At 42.7% G+C, this 17,326-nt stretch overlaps 1 protein-coding gene across 1 annotated transcript; it reads right to left on the bottom strand.

Moving 5' to 3' along the window:
- Positions 1-657: 657 nt before the first annotated feature.
- LOC308282284 (sodium-dependent phosphate transport protein 2B-like) lies at positions 658-13,059 on the bottom strand (the record flags this gene model as incomplete). The annotated part of the gene is made up of 13 exons (XM_080722631.1): positions 13,035-13,059; positions 12,618-12,681; positions 11,720-11,848; positions 9,859-9,987; positions 9,282-9,425; positions 7,659-7,770; positions 6,631-6,823; positions 5,485-5,580; positions 5,127-5,247; positions 4,127-4,294; positions 2,751-2,867; positions 1,932-2,056; positions 658-1,239 (listed from the first exon to the last, which is right to left on the bottom strand). Exons 2-13 carry the CDS (start codon positions 12,676-12,678, stop codon positions 658-660), a joined length of 1,977 nt encoding a protein of 658 aa, XP_080578757.1. The 5' UTR covers positions 12,679-12,681; positions 13,035-13,059.
- Between the last annotated feature and the right edge of the window lie 4,267 nt (positions 13,060-17,326).

Below are 17,326 nucleotides of genomic sequence, written 5' to 3'. Positions count from 1 at the left end.
TAGTTTGACGAGTTATATAAATGTGTCCACTCTGCCTATGACTAGTATGACGAGTTTGAAAAAAAAGAAGAAAAATATATATATTTTTTTTTATTTATTTTTTTTGAAAAATTATTTTTGGACCCCATTAAATCTAGTAAACATGATTTCAATCGCGATTTTGCATGTTCCACCCCCATACAACCCCATCTTTCAAACAGGGCGGCCATCTTTGTTTACATAACATGTAAAACATAATGGCTATTATCTCAAGAATGCCTGAACGGATTTCCAATCGGATTATTTAGTTTGAAAGTTGTGAAAAACGTGCACAAACATGGTGCATCATCTGTGCATGGGCGTGCATGATCCGTGCACTATAAATTACATGGAAGTCTATGGAGGCTTCTGGCGGGGAGCCCTGATGGGAGCCCATTCAAAATGGCAGTAAATGAGTTTAAAGTCCTTACATTGACACTTTAGAAATGTGGAGATACCCTGTATACACTTATATTATATGTAGTGTACTGTTAAGTGAGAACATTTAGCTAAACATCTGGGGAGCCCCCAAAATAATTTGGGGACGCCTGTGGGGGTCCCGACACACAGGTTGAGAACCACTGATCTAGGTCATTTCCTCCTTCCACCTAAAAAAAGAAGCGCTCTATGGCGGAAGTGTCACATCGGGGTTTGTGCGATTGTGACTGTGTCTGTGTCTGCAGCTTTCTCAGTCTCCAACTCTTTTTCTACGCTCATCGAGGGATTATCGTACGCCTCAGCCACCTGCTCCTCCGTCCTCTGTTCCGTCAACTCCTCCTCGCCCAGTTCTTTCGTCTCGGCCGGTGGCTTCTTGCAGCATTTGCTGCAAGACGCGCAGTAGTTGGTAGTCATCTTGACGACTAATCTGTCCCAAGGTTCAAGGGAGTGGGCCCACTCAGGGAGGAAGTCCCAGGAGTGCAGTACCGCGGGCAGACACTGGGGGCGTCTCTTCTGCAGGACGTTTATCACTATGATAGTGATAAACATGACGACCAGAGGCACGCCCACGCCCACCAGCACCTCCCAGCCGGCCACCGATAGGCCGAAGACGAACATGGGCAGGAAGAAGAAGCAGCCTATGATGTAAACGGCAGCGAACCAGCGGTAGTCGGCGGTGATGTCGCCCAGGAACTTGGCCATTCGGATGGGGAGGCGAGTGATGGGAAGAGGATAAAAAATGAGGATGCCTGTGATGTTGAACAGTAAGTGGACCAGAGCAATCTGGAGTTGGACAAAGAAAGTTTTGAATATTAGTTTTTGTTTTCTTTTTCAATTAGGCATTTGATTTTAGTTTCAATTTAGTTTGTTTGTGAGTTTTGGTCTCCCTTCTAGGTATTCACTAGATTGACCTAATTTTTCAGGAATTATGAGGAAAGCCTTGATTTATGGAAGCTGGAAAATGCAGGGTGAAAGAATGACATCAGATTTAGGGTGCGTTCGGAAATACAGCACTGAGCGCACTGACCTTTACAATGAATAAGTGAGTACGCTCGGGGAGCACATGTTTCTTCTTTTGTTCCCCACACAGTTCTACTTATATTTAGTGAGTTTAAATTTAAATTAAAAATTTTCATTTAACTGTATTTCTACTTTTTGTTTTAGTCTCAGTTTTAGTTAACCCTGCACAGAAAGTTAACTACAAGAGTGTACAAATGCAACCAAATGTAAGGGTCTGGTTGGTCTCTTGCATGTACACTCTTTAATGGGTATGGGTCCAGTACCCTCAGAATGAATTGAACACAGACAATTGGTAACTCTGCATCTGTGCATGTGTGGTGTGTGTGTGTGTGTGTGTGTGTGTGTGTGTGTGTGTGTGTGTGTGTGTGTGTGTGTGTGTGTGTGTGTGTGTGTGTGTGTGTGTGCGTGCGTGTGTGTGTGTGTGTGTGTGTGGTGTGTGTGTGTGCATAACTGACCTGTAGAGCATTAGCAAGCTTGTCTCCAGGACTAGCCATGGCTGCCAGGAGAGCCGTGGTGGTTGTGCCAATGTTTGACCCCAGTGACAACGGATATGCTCTCTGTATGCTGATGACACCAATACCTGCGCAAAGAGAGGACATACAAGGGGCACGTTACCTGTGCCATACTTTTTGATCATTTTGGACCACAAACAAAGGGTGGGGGCAAGGTTTTGGAATTGGTCCTATCTGTTTGCCGCTTGTTGTGAAACGCCTGGACTAATGGTAATTCAAATTACAATTAAAAGGGAATGCCCTTTAAAAGTCTCCTGGTATACATGACATTACAGCCAACCACTTACCAAAGCATACTGTGGTGACACTGAGAACATCGGTCAATTTGCACCTCAACTGTAACTGTAACTTAACAGTAAAAGCGCCTTAATAAAAAAGGCATGTGTTTGTGTGACATATACTACAACCCTGAGGGCCCTATTATGATCCAGGTCTTATGCCTTATGCCTTAACCTCTTTGCCTTTTTTACTATTTTGTTTTTGTTTTTTAAATATTTCAAATAGCTGATCTGCAAGTTCACAACGTGCAGATGTAGATCAGCATTTGAAGTATTTAAAAAAGTTTTTCAAAATAGTGGAAAAAAAGGTAAAGAAGTTAAGGCATAAGGCATAAGACCTGGATCATAATAGGGCCCTGGGAGTCCGCCACAATATAGTGTAATTTCTACAGGCCATGGGAAAGCAATCAATATGCATGCATGTTTCTTTCTTATCCTTATTATGGATGGATGGATGGATGGATGGATGGATGGATGGACTCACCAACAAGTGGAGTGATGGCAGATGTGAATACAGAACTGCTCTGGACAATGAAGGTCATTGTCGCCCCAACTACGATGGCGATGTAACCTGTAACCCAGCCGAATGGGTAGGGGAAATCTGCAAGGACGGACATACAGACGCGCGCACACGCACGCACGCACGCACGCACGCACGCACACACACACACACACACACACACACACACACACACACACACACACACACACACACACACACACACACACACACACACACACACACACACACACACACACACACACAGCAAATGTCAGTTATCGGTCCAGTAGTAGCTGAGATGAATTGCTTACAGACAGACAGACACACAGGACTGGGGCAAAAACTAATGTGTGTGTAACAGGTGTGAAGTTGTTTGCACATGCATGCACGTCATCATATATGACTGTTTTTGCACAGCTGCCTCCGTGTGTGTGTGTGTGTGTGTGTGTGTGTGTGTGTGTGTGTGTGTGTGTGTGTGTGTGTGTGTGTGTGTGTGTGTGTGTGTGTGTGTGTGTGTGGCAACATGCCTTTAGTGTCTATTGTTCATAAGGCTAGTCTCATAACCTGCTGGTCCAGGCTTTGAGCTCTTACAGTCCTTAGCCCCTTTTCCACTACAGAGCAAAACCAGAACTTTCTAGAACAAACAACTTTCAAGAACTCGTGATGTTCCGGAACCAAGTTCTGCTTACGTTTCCATATAACAAGACCCAAAACGCCATTAAAAACTGCTGCCTGCTCACCACATAATTTATCATGCGACAAACAAACAGAGTGAACAGACCAGGAGAGACTTGTTTTAAAACTATTGAATTCATTATTATGAGATATTGAGATACAGAAACATCCACGGACACAATGGAAGACACCGTCACGCACTTATTTGTTTTAACAATGCTCTATGCTTTCCTGAATGCAACCCGCACTGTTCAACATTGGTGGAGACGGGCAGAATATGAACGGTCACCTCAGCTAGACCGAGAACTCATGTTTAGTACCACCTCAAGAGGAGGACCGAAAAAAGGTTCCCAGAACCTCGTCTGAAACCGGATTGTGCGCTATGGAAACAAAACCAGAAACAAAAAAAATAGGTTCAGGTTTTGGAAAGTTCAGGTTCCACCTCGTAGTGGAAAGGGGACGATCATGATTAGGGTGGCTTGGGTCCTTGATAATCCTAATAAGGGCTTTACTCACAGTCACACATTGGTCGGTCTTTGTGACTAAATAAGGCTACAGGTATGTGATGAACAAATAACACACACACACACACACACACACACACACACACACACACACACACACACACACACACACACACACACACACACACACACACACACACACACATACAGTTTACTCACCAGTATTAAGGACCTTTTTAATGATGATAGCCACCTGTCCCCTCAGTACGGAGTTGAGCAGTCTGACGATGAGGATCAGGCAGGTGCAGAGAGCCAGCAGGGAAAGCACCAACAAGATCAGACCCACTGCCAGGTCAGATAGCTCTGTATCCACAAAGAGGTGTTTACCTGGGAATGAGGGAGACACGTCGTTGTTGGGTGGAAACCTTGTATGTCCAAAACCGTTCGTTTTGTATTTAGCATTTTTAAAACGATCTAAACGAGTGAAAATAGCCGATCTGCTGTTTTCACTAGTTTTGTGCGACAGTCTTGTATGGTGAAGCAGGGCTTTACTTTACGAAAAAACATACAAATCTGAAACTTGGAGATACAAGGTTTCTGCCAGACAGTGACGATATCAAAAGTGTACACAGACAGTGTGGAAACACCAATAGTAAACATGCATGTGGTATGGTCCCTCAGGGACTAGTGTATTTTCTGTTTTCGCACATTAAATATTTTAGAGGAAAATAGCCGATCTACAAGCTTGCAACGCATCATAACATGATGCGCTGAAAGCTTGTTTTTCCCTGAATATGGATGCTGGGGTTTAAATGGTTAACCACTTTGTTTTTACAAAATAACCCCTATTTAACAAAATAGCAAAACTTAAAAGCAGAAATCTACAAGCTTTGTTGTGAGCTTGTAGATCTACGGTATTTCTGGTATTTGCTTTCATGTTTTCACACACACACACACACACACACACACACACACACACACACACACGCACACGCACACGCACGCGCACACGCACACACACGCACACGCACACACACATACACATACACGTTCAAACAATACAATGTCACACCAATGCATAACTTTTTTTCAAGGTCTGACAGTAGTAATTACATTTAGTAAATTATTTTCATATTCTTGTGAACCCTGTGTGTGGCATTGTGGTATGAAACATATTCACATGTATGTGATTGATGGAAAGAAAATGTGTTCACTGTACATTTTTCGACATTAAAGGTGTCCGAAATATTCTTCAGGGTGTAGGTGAGGTTGCCATCGAACCAGCACCATTCTGGAGCGGTGCAGTTGTCTTCACTAGGAACTGTGACATTCAGCGTAGTCTGAAACACACACACACACACACACACACACACACACACACACGCGCGCACACACGCACGCACACGCGCACACACGCGCAAACACGCACGCACGCACGCACACGCACACACACACACACACACACACACACACACACACACACACACACACACACACACACTCAGTCATTTGACAATTTCTACAGGTTTACGGCAGCTGTTTCCCATGTAGTTAAATGTATGTTGTACAGTTCTTACTGTATTGGTAAAGGTTTTGCACCAGATCTTAATGAGACTCTTATTCCTGGATTCAGCATCTCCTGTGGCAATGTCATTAATGACACTTTGGTCCAACTGGGGGGGAGAGAGAGAGAGAGAGAGAGATACCATGACACAAAGATAACAATTTACAATTTAGGCATTTAACAGACGCTCTTAATCCAGAGCGACTTACAATAAGCATCCATACATCAATAAATCAAATGCATAGAAATATCAATCTAGACAAAAATAACGTAGGTAGACCGGGCACCTAGTCAGTAAAAAAGCTTTAAAAAAAAGCTTTCATGCTAGCTATTATTATTCCGCTAGGTAGGCGAGTGCATATGTGATCCGATGAAATGCTTTAATTATGTCTAATCGCCAAGACTCCCTCTTCTGGTATGTGAATGATATTTGTTATTTTTTTCTCAACCCAATCGCTTCTTATTGAGGTGCCATGACACTGATTTATAGCTATTTACATTCACTGCACCCGTCGACCCAAAACACTTTCAGAACATTAACATCGCACGGTGACGCTTCACGGCTCACATTTCATTCTAGTTAGCCTACTTTCACCCCCAGGATCTATTGGAGCTTTCCCTCCAGCTATTGAGTTACTTTGAGTGCCAACTTGTACTTTAGTTGTTAGGTTGCTGTTAACTTCACCCTCTACATCAAGGGTCTTCAACAGGGGGTCCGGGACCCCTAGGGGGTCCTCAGAGTTACTACAGTGGGTCCTCCAAATATTTGTGTAATAGAAACATTTTTTCTCCTTTTTTTATATTAACCACTTAAACCATAATATTCCAGGGTTAGGGTATTATATATTTTTGGCAAAGATGTTTTGTAGAGGGGAAAAAAGCAGACCAAGTACAGAATGAAAGGTCAACTTTATTAAGTATTGACTGTTCAAACGGTTAAATATCTGAAAACACACATTGACATGAATCCAAAATACACTGAAGATTGTGCTGTCAAACGATGAAACTATATGGAATCTATGAAAAGGCAGAGGGGGTCCCTGCTTCATCTCTCTCTCAACTAAGGGGTACTTCTCCTGAAAACTTTGAAGACCCCTGGTCTACATTCATCTGAACAACATAAGTTTATGTAAGGTACTGATAATGACTTCATCCTCACCTCTATGATAGAGTCTGTGAGGGGGTCAGTGATGACACTGAGCAGTTCTGGGGGTTCTTCACTCTCTATCTTGAAGGATTCAATGATGACCTTTGTAACGTGGTACAAATACCCAGACGCCACCTCCAGCGGCAGCAGTATCAGCACAGAGAGCCAGTTGAAGAAATCATGCACTGTGGCCCCTGCAAACGCCCTGCATGGAAAGAGAGAACAGCACGAGTGCTTGGTTTTATTAGTGTGGTTCCTGTACACTGTTGATACTGTCCATTTTTATTTCACTTAGAGTCAACCTTTTTTTGTTAAACTCTTCTTTAACCCCAAAAGTCCATTGAGTTCAGTGGACATTTTCTGCCCCTTTTCTGATTGGACCATATAATGTCCAATCAGACAGCCGGTCAAGCTTAATGTGAAATCACAGTACACTTCTTATTTATTTTTACCAGCTGATTCCCTGTGACTCGCGTCAATGCAACCACACTTGCAATTTCCCAGAATTACACCTTTCTAGTTGAGGGGCCAAGCCCGAAGGGCCTATATGGAATAACAATAGTCCTTGTTATTCTAGATTTTCAATATTATTATTATTACGCCGTTTTATGAATAATCGCTGTATTATCTCTACCGTACAGTAGTTTTTTACAAAACTGGGCAATATGGTGTGGAGGGCTATGTCAAGGTGCCAAGACACAAAACCCACAACCATTGGCCAAAGGGTGGCACTGTACCGATCAATTGAATGCAAAACATTGAGGTATAACTCATGCCCTGTTTGACTTACAGCCATGGAACTTAAATACACATATGTATCTCCTCATGCCAAACCTTTCGTGATTTGACTTTTGACCTCAGACCTTTAGATCTCCCACTATTTTCAATTATATTATCATATTTCATTTCATATTTCTGCTAGAACCATGCAGTTGTTTTTTATGAAAACGTGGCATAATGGTACAGGGTCATGCAACATTGGCCAAAGGATGGCGCTATAGAACTCAATTGAAAAATGCAAACTTTGAGCAAGTACATACCTGCGGAACTGATTGCGTTCGCCAGCCTGTGTCATGGCAACTAGGGTGTTGGTGACAGAAGTTCCAATGTTGGTGCCCATGATGATAGGAACAGCCAGCCGGACTGTCAGCACTGTCAAAGAACACAGATCTCCATTATTCCAACTCGCCCCCACTTATCATCACTACTAGAGTACAGAGGTGTGACACATACATTCTTAACTACTGTACTTCTTTTGATTATCTGTCCTTTACTTGAGTATTTGATTATTATATATTTTTTGGAAATGAATCTTTTTTACTTTTTACACTACGTTTCAAAGTAAATATAAATATTGTACTTTTGAAGTCAAGTGTTGTATTTATTAGGGATTATTCTTTTTCTTAATAGTCTGAATAGTTTGCCCAGGCTGAGAATATTCGCCTGTCACTGAATAGAATGGTGGTCATTTCACCAAAATTGCATTCTTTTCACCTTTAAAATTATAACATAATTATAATAAAAAATACTGTCGTTTCTTGTTCGAAAGCTTTGCTTGGTTGTGAATTAACCACTTAAACCAGCCATATACTTAGTACACTAATACTGATTTGCCAGGGCTCAGTGGGCTGCCTGCTTTTCCCCCTCAACTATACTCTTTGCCGAAAATAGCCGATCTACAAGCTCACAGCCATCGGAACTTGTAGATCCCAGCTACTTTCTGCGAATGTTCCCCTCAGAATAGGGATGCCAGGGTTCAAGTAGTCAATGCAACCTTTAATGAGTTTGTCTAGCTGAAGGCAGTGTTATTGCAGCAGTTTTAAAGCTAGTGGGACAGCGATTTAATTTATGCTTGGGATTGTGTAATTTCCACCAGTGAATACCACCACCATCATGTACCGGTGTATGTGTCACACCCAGCAATGGGAACCCAAACACCACTTGACTAAGGGAGATACAGTATATAGGCTTATGAGCTTGCAGGGCTACTTTCGTTACATTCACCTCCCATTGACCTCCCCCCACTGGGAAACAGGATCCATGTCCCAGGCAGCACCAATGTAACACCCAGGATTGTAAACCGCAAAGGAAGCCAAAGATCCACCACTCAGCCAAAGAGGAATCTCCCCTTGGCTAAAGGAGATAGAAGGCTTATGAGCTGGCAGGGCTACTCCGTTACACATGCCTGTGTGGAATACCAGAAGAGTCGCCAGAAAGAAACCCGCCTGGGCTGATGGTTTATGCCTTTTGATTGATTGATTGAGGTGTTTATTAGAAGTTTTGGATTGGAAAAGGTACAGTTTCATGACAGTACAGTTTACTGATACAATGTCAACTAAAAGGAAACTCAGGTAAGGCAAGGCTTATTTGTTATTTTCCATTGAGATCCTTAATAACCTTAAAATATATCTCTGTAAATTATGCCTAATATAAAGCTAACCTTATTCCCAACCTTAACCTCAGTAAAACGGTGCCCAAACCTAAACCTATTCCTAATCTTAACCTCAGAAAGATATGCTTAATGCTTAAGTTTTATCTAACCTTATTCTCGGTAACACAAATACAAGAATAAAAATCACTGCGAGTATGTTTTCCGGCGACTTCACCAGTTACCCCTGTGTGCCTGTGTGCGTGCATAGGCCTATGTGTGGCCTGACACTCACGTCCAGATGACACCATGCTGACAACAATGGAGGAAGATGTGGAGGAACTCTGCACCAGCAAGGTGACCAGAACTCCAATCACCAGACCAGCCAGAGGGTTGGCCAGCACCTTGTTGTCCTGGAAGATGTCCCCCGCTACTTTACCTGGCCGGCGGAAACACAGTAACACTCAACCGTAACTTTTCAGGAAATGGAAAAAATAACCTACCGGTATGTTTCGATGGATCCCATGTAGGGATTAAATATGTAATACACTACTTTGATGTATATACAGTAGGCCTACTATAATTTAAGGGTTATATTTTCGCAACAAAACTGTGTATGTCTGTCTTTCTGTCTGCTTTTGAAATGCCAAATCAATCTACCAGATGGACATTTTAGCAACACAGCTGTGACATGGGCCCAAGGTAAGTACAGATTAGAACATAGCACTGTCTTTCTGTGTGTGTGTGTGTGTGTGTGTGTGTGTGTGTGTGTGTGTGTGTGTGTGTGTGTGCGTGCGTGCGTGCGTGCGTGCGTGCGTGCGTGCGTGCGCGCGTGCGTGCGTGCGCGCGCGCGTGTGTGCGTGTATGTTTACCTCCAACCAGTTGGAAACCTGAGCTGAGGACGTCTAAGGAACAAATGAACAAGTAGAGGAAGCACAGCAGAAGCACTGCTTTGCAAATCCCCACCACCACCTTCTTGGCCTTGCCCTTACCATCCAGCTCTGAGAGACAGACAGAGGAGGGGACACTGTCACTGTCAAGCCCCATTCACACTTTTAAAAGCCTAGATGATAATGTCTCATATCACAATATAAATCTAATGTTGATATATTGCTCAGTACTAGTTTGTCAGAGAGAGAGAAAGAGAGAGATTAAAATGCTGGACAGCTGGCATGTATGGCTTTGCAGCATCTCTGACTCTTCCTACTAGACCTCAAAAACATTCTCCAGGAGAAAATCTACTATACACTGTATAGTCTATGATGTGCTGTCTCTGTCTAGCTATTGGTGCTACTGTGTGGAACTGATAACTGTAAGTTATGGCCATCTAATCTAAATGATCTTGACCTATGGTTTGAATCATTGTCCGAGAGTCCCTCACATGTAAATAATGCTCCAGGATTCTTGCCAGCTAAGAAGTCCCCCCAGGTGCCATTATTAACAGTGAGGATAACTATATTAGTGTACTCTGATTACACAGTTCCAATACATTTGACTACAATAAAAGAAACGTATATAACCAAGGTTTTGAGTTCTTACACAGATGTGTTGGAGATACACGGAAAAATCCTCAGTGGTAATTTATCCATTTGTAACTGAGAATGTGCACTTTGTGTATACTGTATAAACAGACTGGCCCATAAATGAACACTCAGGATTTTATTTGTGTTTGCAAATATTTCTTTAAGCCAATTAACCACTTAAAGGGGAACTAGGCAAGTATGTGTGTATAAAACACACTCCCCCCTCCCTCTCCTCTCTGACAGGCATTAAACAGGTAGCCATCTTTGATGATTTAATTGATTATAGATCACTAACGAGCACAGAACAAGTTTGACCCTTGTATGGCCCAATCAATCAACTCAGTGCACAACCCCTCTGAACACCCATTTCGGATGTTATCATGCCATACAATGGCAGATTATCACGTATTATCAGACGATTGTAATGGGCCAGTATGACCAGTCTGTCAGTAGGCTGTCATCGGTGATTATTTGTGATGATAAGGGTCTGTTAATTGCACCTTCTAGTGGTCAAAGAAAGTACGGGTAGGATTTGAAACCAATACCTTGTGTTTCCCAGCCACCCGACACTATTGCTCATGTCGTTATGGACAGAATAGTAAATATTAGTCCCCCAGTATCCACGTTGTCAAAGATAACACAAAAAAGGGGGTTTGACCAGCCGTACAGTAGCTCAGTGAGTAGACCAAGGTGGCCACTATCACTATGGTCCGGGTTCGCCTCCCACTCAGGGGAGATAACTATTCCGAGTCAACATGCGTCGGCGCATACGCACTAACACTCTGCCCGACTCAGTCTGCAGAGCATGGCCCCACTAGCTTGATAATATCGGCTGATAAGAAGTGATAATCGCTGAGGATACCGGATGATAACGTCCGAAGCGGTTGCTCTGAAGTTCAAAGGGAGCAATTAAGAGCTCTGGCTGGGCTCCCCCCTTCCCTCACAGACTCTTCTGTCCCTGCAAGGGATGAATGTCAACATAAACAGTGAACAGAACCAAAATATAGCCAGAGGGATGTGTCTTTCTGCAAGGAAACCCCACAGCACAATAATATAGTGTCTGATAAAGGGAAATGACTACTTCATTTTTATATACTGTACATATATATATATAAAAAATAGGCTTAACGTTACCTAGTTTGCCTTTAAGACCCATATATGATAGCTAAAACATTATGTAATGTTACCTATTGATATTACAATTGTGTACCTTTCCACGGCACCCCCAGTCCTTGGGCCAGTTCTGGGAGATCCCAGGGGTCATCGATCACTGGCTCGGCCTCAAACAGAGCCACTGTGGAATGGGCTGCCGCCATAGGAACAGCCGGCTCTTTGATTCCTAAGAAAGACAAAGCATTACGTTTTATTCCCGAAATGTAAACGCATGGCTTCATAGACACATGGACACATGAATATTGTTGTTGTCGAGTGGAAACCATGTATGTACAAAACCGTTTGTTTTTCGTATTCATCATTTTAAAAATGATTTAAACTAGTGAAAACTAGTTTTGTCCGACAGTCTTGTATGATAAAGCAGGGCTTAACTTTACGAAAAAACATACACATTATAAACTTGGAGATACAAGGTTTCTGCCCGACAGTGACGATATGCATACATGATATTTTGAATCAACGCAATTACATTTTTCTCCTAATTGATTCGTTATGCCAATCAATCCTCCCCACACATGTATATGTTGCCACTGCTGTTGTTCAACACTGGCTCACCTGCCAGCAAGGAGCCCTCACCGGGAGGATGTATATAGTGCCTCCATCCTACTGTTAAACATTCACAGCTGACAGGTGCTGCCCCAGGCTGTAGGAGTACAAACAGCATGCAGCGGCAAATACCACCCTGCCCACCAAGCTTCCCACCCCTGAACGCAGGTCAATTGTTTTCATATAGAACGGATGCACCATGTTGAATTCAAACCCCCAGACACCGCGGCAGTGCACAGGTGCTGACTCCTGTGCCACCCAAGCCCCACACCAGATGCAATTTCACAACTTGATATCAAAGTGTATCTAGAAAAGTGTAACTGCAAGGTGTAACCACAAAATCACACAGATATACTTGACACCTCTGCTTCTCACATAATAAAATGTACCATTGCATTCATTTTCCTGTCTTGTGTTTGGGTCTTCCTCGAGTTCAGGCTCAGGAGCCATTGTCTAAGAAAAAAAAAGAAGACAAACATTTAGACTGCATTAACAAAAAACACAACAATGAATTTCTTCCCCTTAAACAGTTAATTGTCAATGTGTGTAATAAAATCATTCCATTCTATCTCATTTGAATAGATCTGTTTGTTTTATGTTATACTGTTACGGGCACAGATGAGCAACAAACAATGTTAAACCAAGGTATAAAGAGAAGTCCAGCGCGCTTCATCCAGATGAAGGTAGAAGGGCTCGTTGGTGCTCAACAGGGACAACTTGAATCGGAGAGAATAATACCTGCATGGCACTTCAGGAGAGACTACCCAAATAAAATATACTGGAGCACTCCACTGGTCTGCACGTACTGTATTTATTATTCTGCAGGGGTGACTGACGTTTCCACTTGCGTCTTCCTCAGAGTCAAACAGGTTAAACCAATACAATGAATGAAAGCACAAAGCAGTCAGCTGTGTTTTATAAATGTAACAACACATACACTCTCTTACTCACTCTCACACGCGCACACACACACTCACTCTCACTCACATGCCAGGGTATTGATCTTTCTCCACAACCACCATGGCTGTTCTGTGGGTAAATTTCCATTCTCACAATACCACACTAGTAACAAAACCTCATCCTTATCTCAATATGGACCAAATGATTTATTTCACTTTACAATTTACATTTCTATTATTAGTATTACTATTCAGATATAACTTATACCACCATGTTGTATCACAAATGAATGCTGCTCTAGCATACTCTTGTTGGCTGTGGTTCAATACCATCCAAAGTGTGTGTCTGTGTTCTCATTTCAGAGTTCAGTGCTAAAGCACACAATCTGAGCACTGCAAATCTTATCTGTAAAAAATGCCATTTCAAAACACCTTCAGAATGTATCAACTATCTATTAAAGTTTATCCTAAGTTTATACCCCTCACATACATGGCTTTGAAAATCAATGCCTTTCAATTCAACCATAGCCACTTAAACCCTCTAAACTAATACTAATACTTAGTTGATCAGGGTCAGCTCTGTGCCATTTTCCACTCAACACCAAAACACTGAAAATAGCGATTTTGTTGTGAATGTTCCCCCCAGAATAGGGATGCTAGAGTTCAAGTGGATAACACACCATGACCATATACCAAAAGCAGACCTTCAAGCTTTCTTGTTTCATTGAATCAATCCCCAAAATATAAAAACAATATGAAAACAAGATGAGAAGGCACTGAACAGACCTTCAAATGTGCATCCCTTTGCAGTGATTTGTAAGTTGAGCCTGATTTATACTTCATTGTACGATGGTGTTGCACTGCTAAATAAGTTCATGACGCGTCACAATGTAAATGATCATTTGAATATTTTCTTCTACGACGACATGCCCAAAATGCAGTAAGGACACCAGGTTGGAAGTGGTTTAACATTAAAGGTTACTTGACAACTCCTGTGTCAGATGGTCAATTGCCCTCTAAAACTAGGTCAAATTGCAAGGTATCTCAAAGTGGGCAGCAGAATTGCAGGCACACTGAAACAACCTTTCTCACGTGTACAATGCCAGCGCACTAAAGAAGGCTCAGTCAATTCTGGTTGATCTTAGACACCTCATCTCTAATGACTTTAAGTTGCTGTCTGAGGATGCAGGAGCAATAGCCTGAACAACCAATTTGTCCCTGCTGCCATTGACTTCTTAAATAATTCAATGTGATTTTCTTTTCTATTTATTACTGTGTCGTTATATGGTTACTGCTGGCTGCACTACAAATTGCCCGTTGTCGATAATAAAGATGACTTTGAACCTTGAACAAATAATTACTAACAAGAACATAACAAAGTCTTAAGACTACCGTTGCATTCAATTTGAAGGGAAAAGAAAAACTGACATTTTGAGTTGACAGCACCAATATGTTAATGAAGTTAGATGAAGCCAGGTTTGTCCTTGAATAAGTTAAATGACGCTAGGTTTGTCCTTACCTGTGGTAGGTGTAGTGTATCCGTGGTCTGTGTTGTGTTCACAGGTAACTCCAGGGAGCCCACCTGTGTCTCAGGTCAAAGAAATCACACCTTGGGTCCGGAGGAGTGGAGGGCTGAGGGGGCCCGCAGGAGGGGGCCAGGGGCTTGACGATGTCCAAGGGTGTGTTATTCGTCAAGTCGCCCGGTACATCGTGTTGCCACGTGGTGGTGAGGGCAAACCCTTCAAACCTGATACCCGTCTTATCTCGCAGAAGCAATCTTTCCACCAAGTGTGTTGCAATCAAGACTTAGGTGCTACCTCACAAATGTTTCAGACTACACTTTCACTTGTCTGCTGTTGGTCTGTTTTTTCGTATTCTGCCCCAGAAGCGCGAATAAGGGTGACAACGTGTCATCGTAGTAGCTGTTGTGAGCGAGGAGTGCGGCGAGTTGACCCCTAGGTTATTACATCTATAGGTAGCCTTCTCTTCACGCATCTGTAAACCAGCCAATTTGTAGGCCCTTCCATCTTTTCTGGTCAAAGATCCTGCCGCAAAGTTCTAAGTCAACTATAACGTACGCATTTAATGTGATGCCTCAGTCTTGTACACCCATCCATCCACCTTGCAGCCCTGGTTGTACTAGGCTCATGGTGGATGGATTTCTGTGATTTATAGCAGCACAGAATTGACATGGAGAATTCCCCCTCAGGCCAAGGTCTCCCCACACATTACCAAATAGAGGATGTGCTGTGTGGATCTATCAGTACTAAATTGAGTTCTAAAGTCAGTGTGTGTGTGTGTGTGTGTGTGTGTGTGTGTGCGTGCGTGCGTGCGTGCGTGCGTGCGTGCGTGCGTGCGTGTGTGTGTGTGAATTGGGAGCCCATGTGTACGTGCAAGTGTCCTATTTCTCTCTGGTCTTGTGCCAAAATCAATTTATTTAAACACAGTTGCCAATTTCTCAATAAATATCACTGACCAAACCCCAACCCTATTAAATTATAATAAAAACAATATATAAAAGAGAAGAAAGACACCTCAGTTCATGATAATGCTGCTAGTGAACTGACACTCCAGCCTCCTCTACACAGCAATCTCATCACACAGCGCACACACACACACACACACACACACACACACACACACACACACACACACACACACACACACACACACACACACACACACACACACACACACACACTCAGACATTAGTAAATGCATGATCCCCCCCCCCTCCTCTCTCTCTCTCTCTCTCTCTCTCTCTCTCTCTCTCTCTCTCTCTCTCTCATGTTCCTCTCTGTTCTAAATCCTGAATATGTATTGGGGGATTTACTTTCTGGGAGTTTCATTATGTCTTCAATAGTAATTGCTTTAACTGTCTGAATGGGAGTCTATGAATTATGGTTATGGCCCAACAGTGTGCCAGTGCAATAGCATCCCCTACCTTTCTTATGACTACATTACAAGTTAAGCTCATGGGAGGGCTGTGTAAGAGATGATAAATTCAAATTACACACACTTACATTCTAACATGCAAGACAAAACTGTACAATTGTCAGTGCTATTTATCCATTTGTAACTATTAAGAGTAGAAATGGAGCCAAACGGACACTTTTGATTGGCTCCATTTGCAACATGGCTCCATTTGTACACTCTGATTTAAACGAACACTGGGGATTTAACAGTGAAGGGTTTTGGCGTTTATGTAAAAGGAAACCACCAGGTGGATGATACCTCTCTGATAGCCTCTGGATAGCCATGCAGGGCTATCAGGTTGTCTGGTAAGATAACCTCTGACTGTCTGGTAAGATTATTGTGTGACTATTAGACAAAAGTAACTGTTTTGGACATTTGGTGGAGGGGCCTGGAAATATTTTATACTTTATCTATTGACAAATAGCAGATATACAAGCTCAGATTTACACGCTGGGAGCTTGTAGATCTGCTATTTTTGAAGCGAACATTTGTAACTCAAATTTTGCTTTTGGGGGGTCCCTGGAACTAATTACTTTGAGATGGGGTTCCGTGGCCAAATACATATCATTTTGGGGGTCCTTCACATGAAAAAGTTTGAGCACCACTGACCTAGGTTTTTCAAAAAACCTTAGAAGGATTTGAAATATTCAAAGACTTGCAAAAATGTTCACGATTTAAAAAGAATAGCAGATCTACAAGCTCGCAGCGCGGCACTCGGTGCCGCGCTGTGAGCTTGTATATCTGCTATTTTTCAATGGTTAAAGTACCCAGGACACCCCTGGTCACAACAACACCCACCAAACAGGGGCCTCTCTCCATTCCAACATGTCGCCACTCCGACAGTGACTTGTTATTGTCGGAGTGGAAACACGTCCATAGAGGTTAAGTTTAGGGTTAAGAGATAGGCTTAGTATCTGTCGGAAAGGAGACATGTCGGAATGGAGAGATGCACCCCCACCAAACATTGACCTGCTTTGACCACAAACCAGTCCTCTTCTCTTACAGTACTATGGGTCCTGCAGCTCCCCTGGTCACCATAGTCAATATCTCCACCTCTTATCAGCCAGGGTAGTTGTTCAGAATTAGGATGCCAGGGAGGAGGAAGTGGTGATGTTGAGGAAGGCCGTGTCACCATGTCCAAGATGGGATGCAACTGGTACTCTATCGGCAGGGATCACAAAGTTAACGAGGGAGAAACTGTAGAGAGAAAAAGGAATGCTGCC

This window comes from Nannobrachium achirus (assembly GCF_963921795.1).
Source record: "Nannobrachium achirus genome assembly, chromosome: 3".
Taxonomy (NCBI): Eukaryota; Metazoa; Chordata; class Actinopteri; order Myctophiformes; family Myctophidae; genus Nannobrachium; species Nannobrachium achirus.
This window is presented reverse-complemented; position numbering and strand designations above follow the sequence as displayed.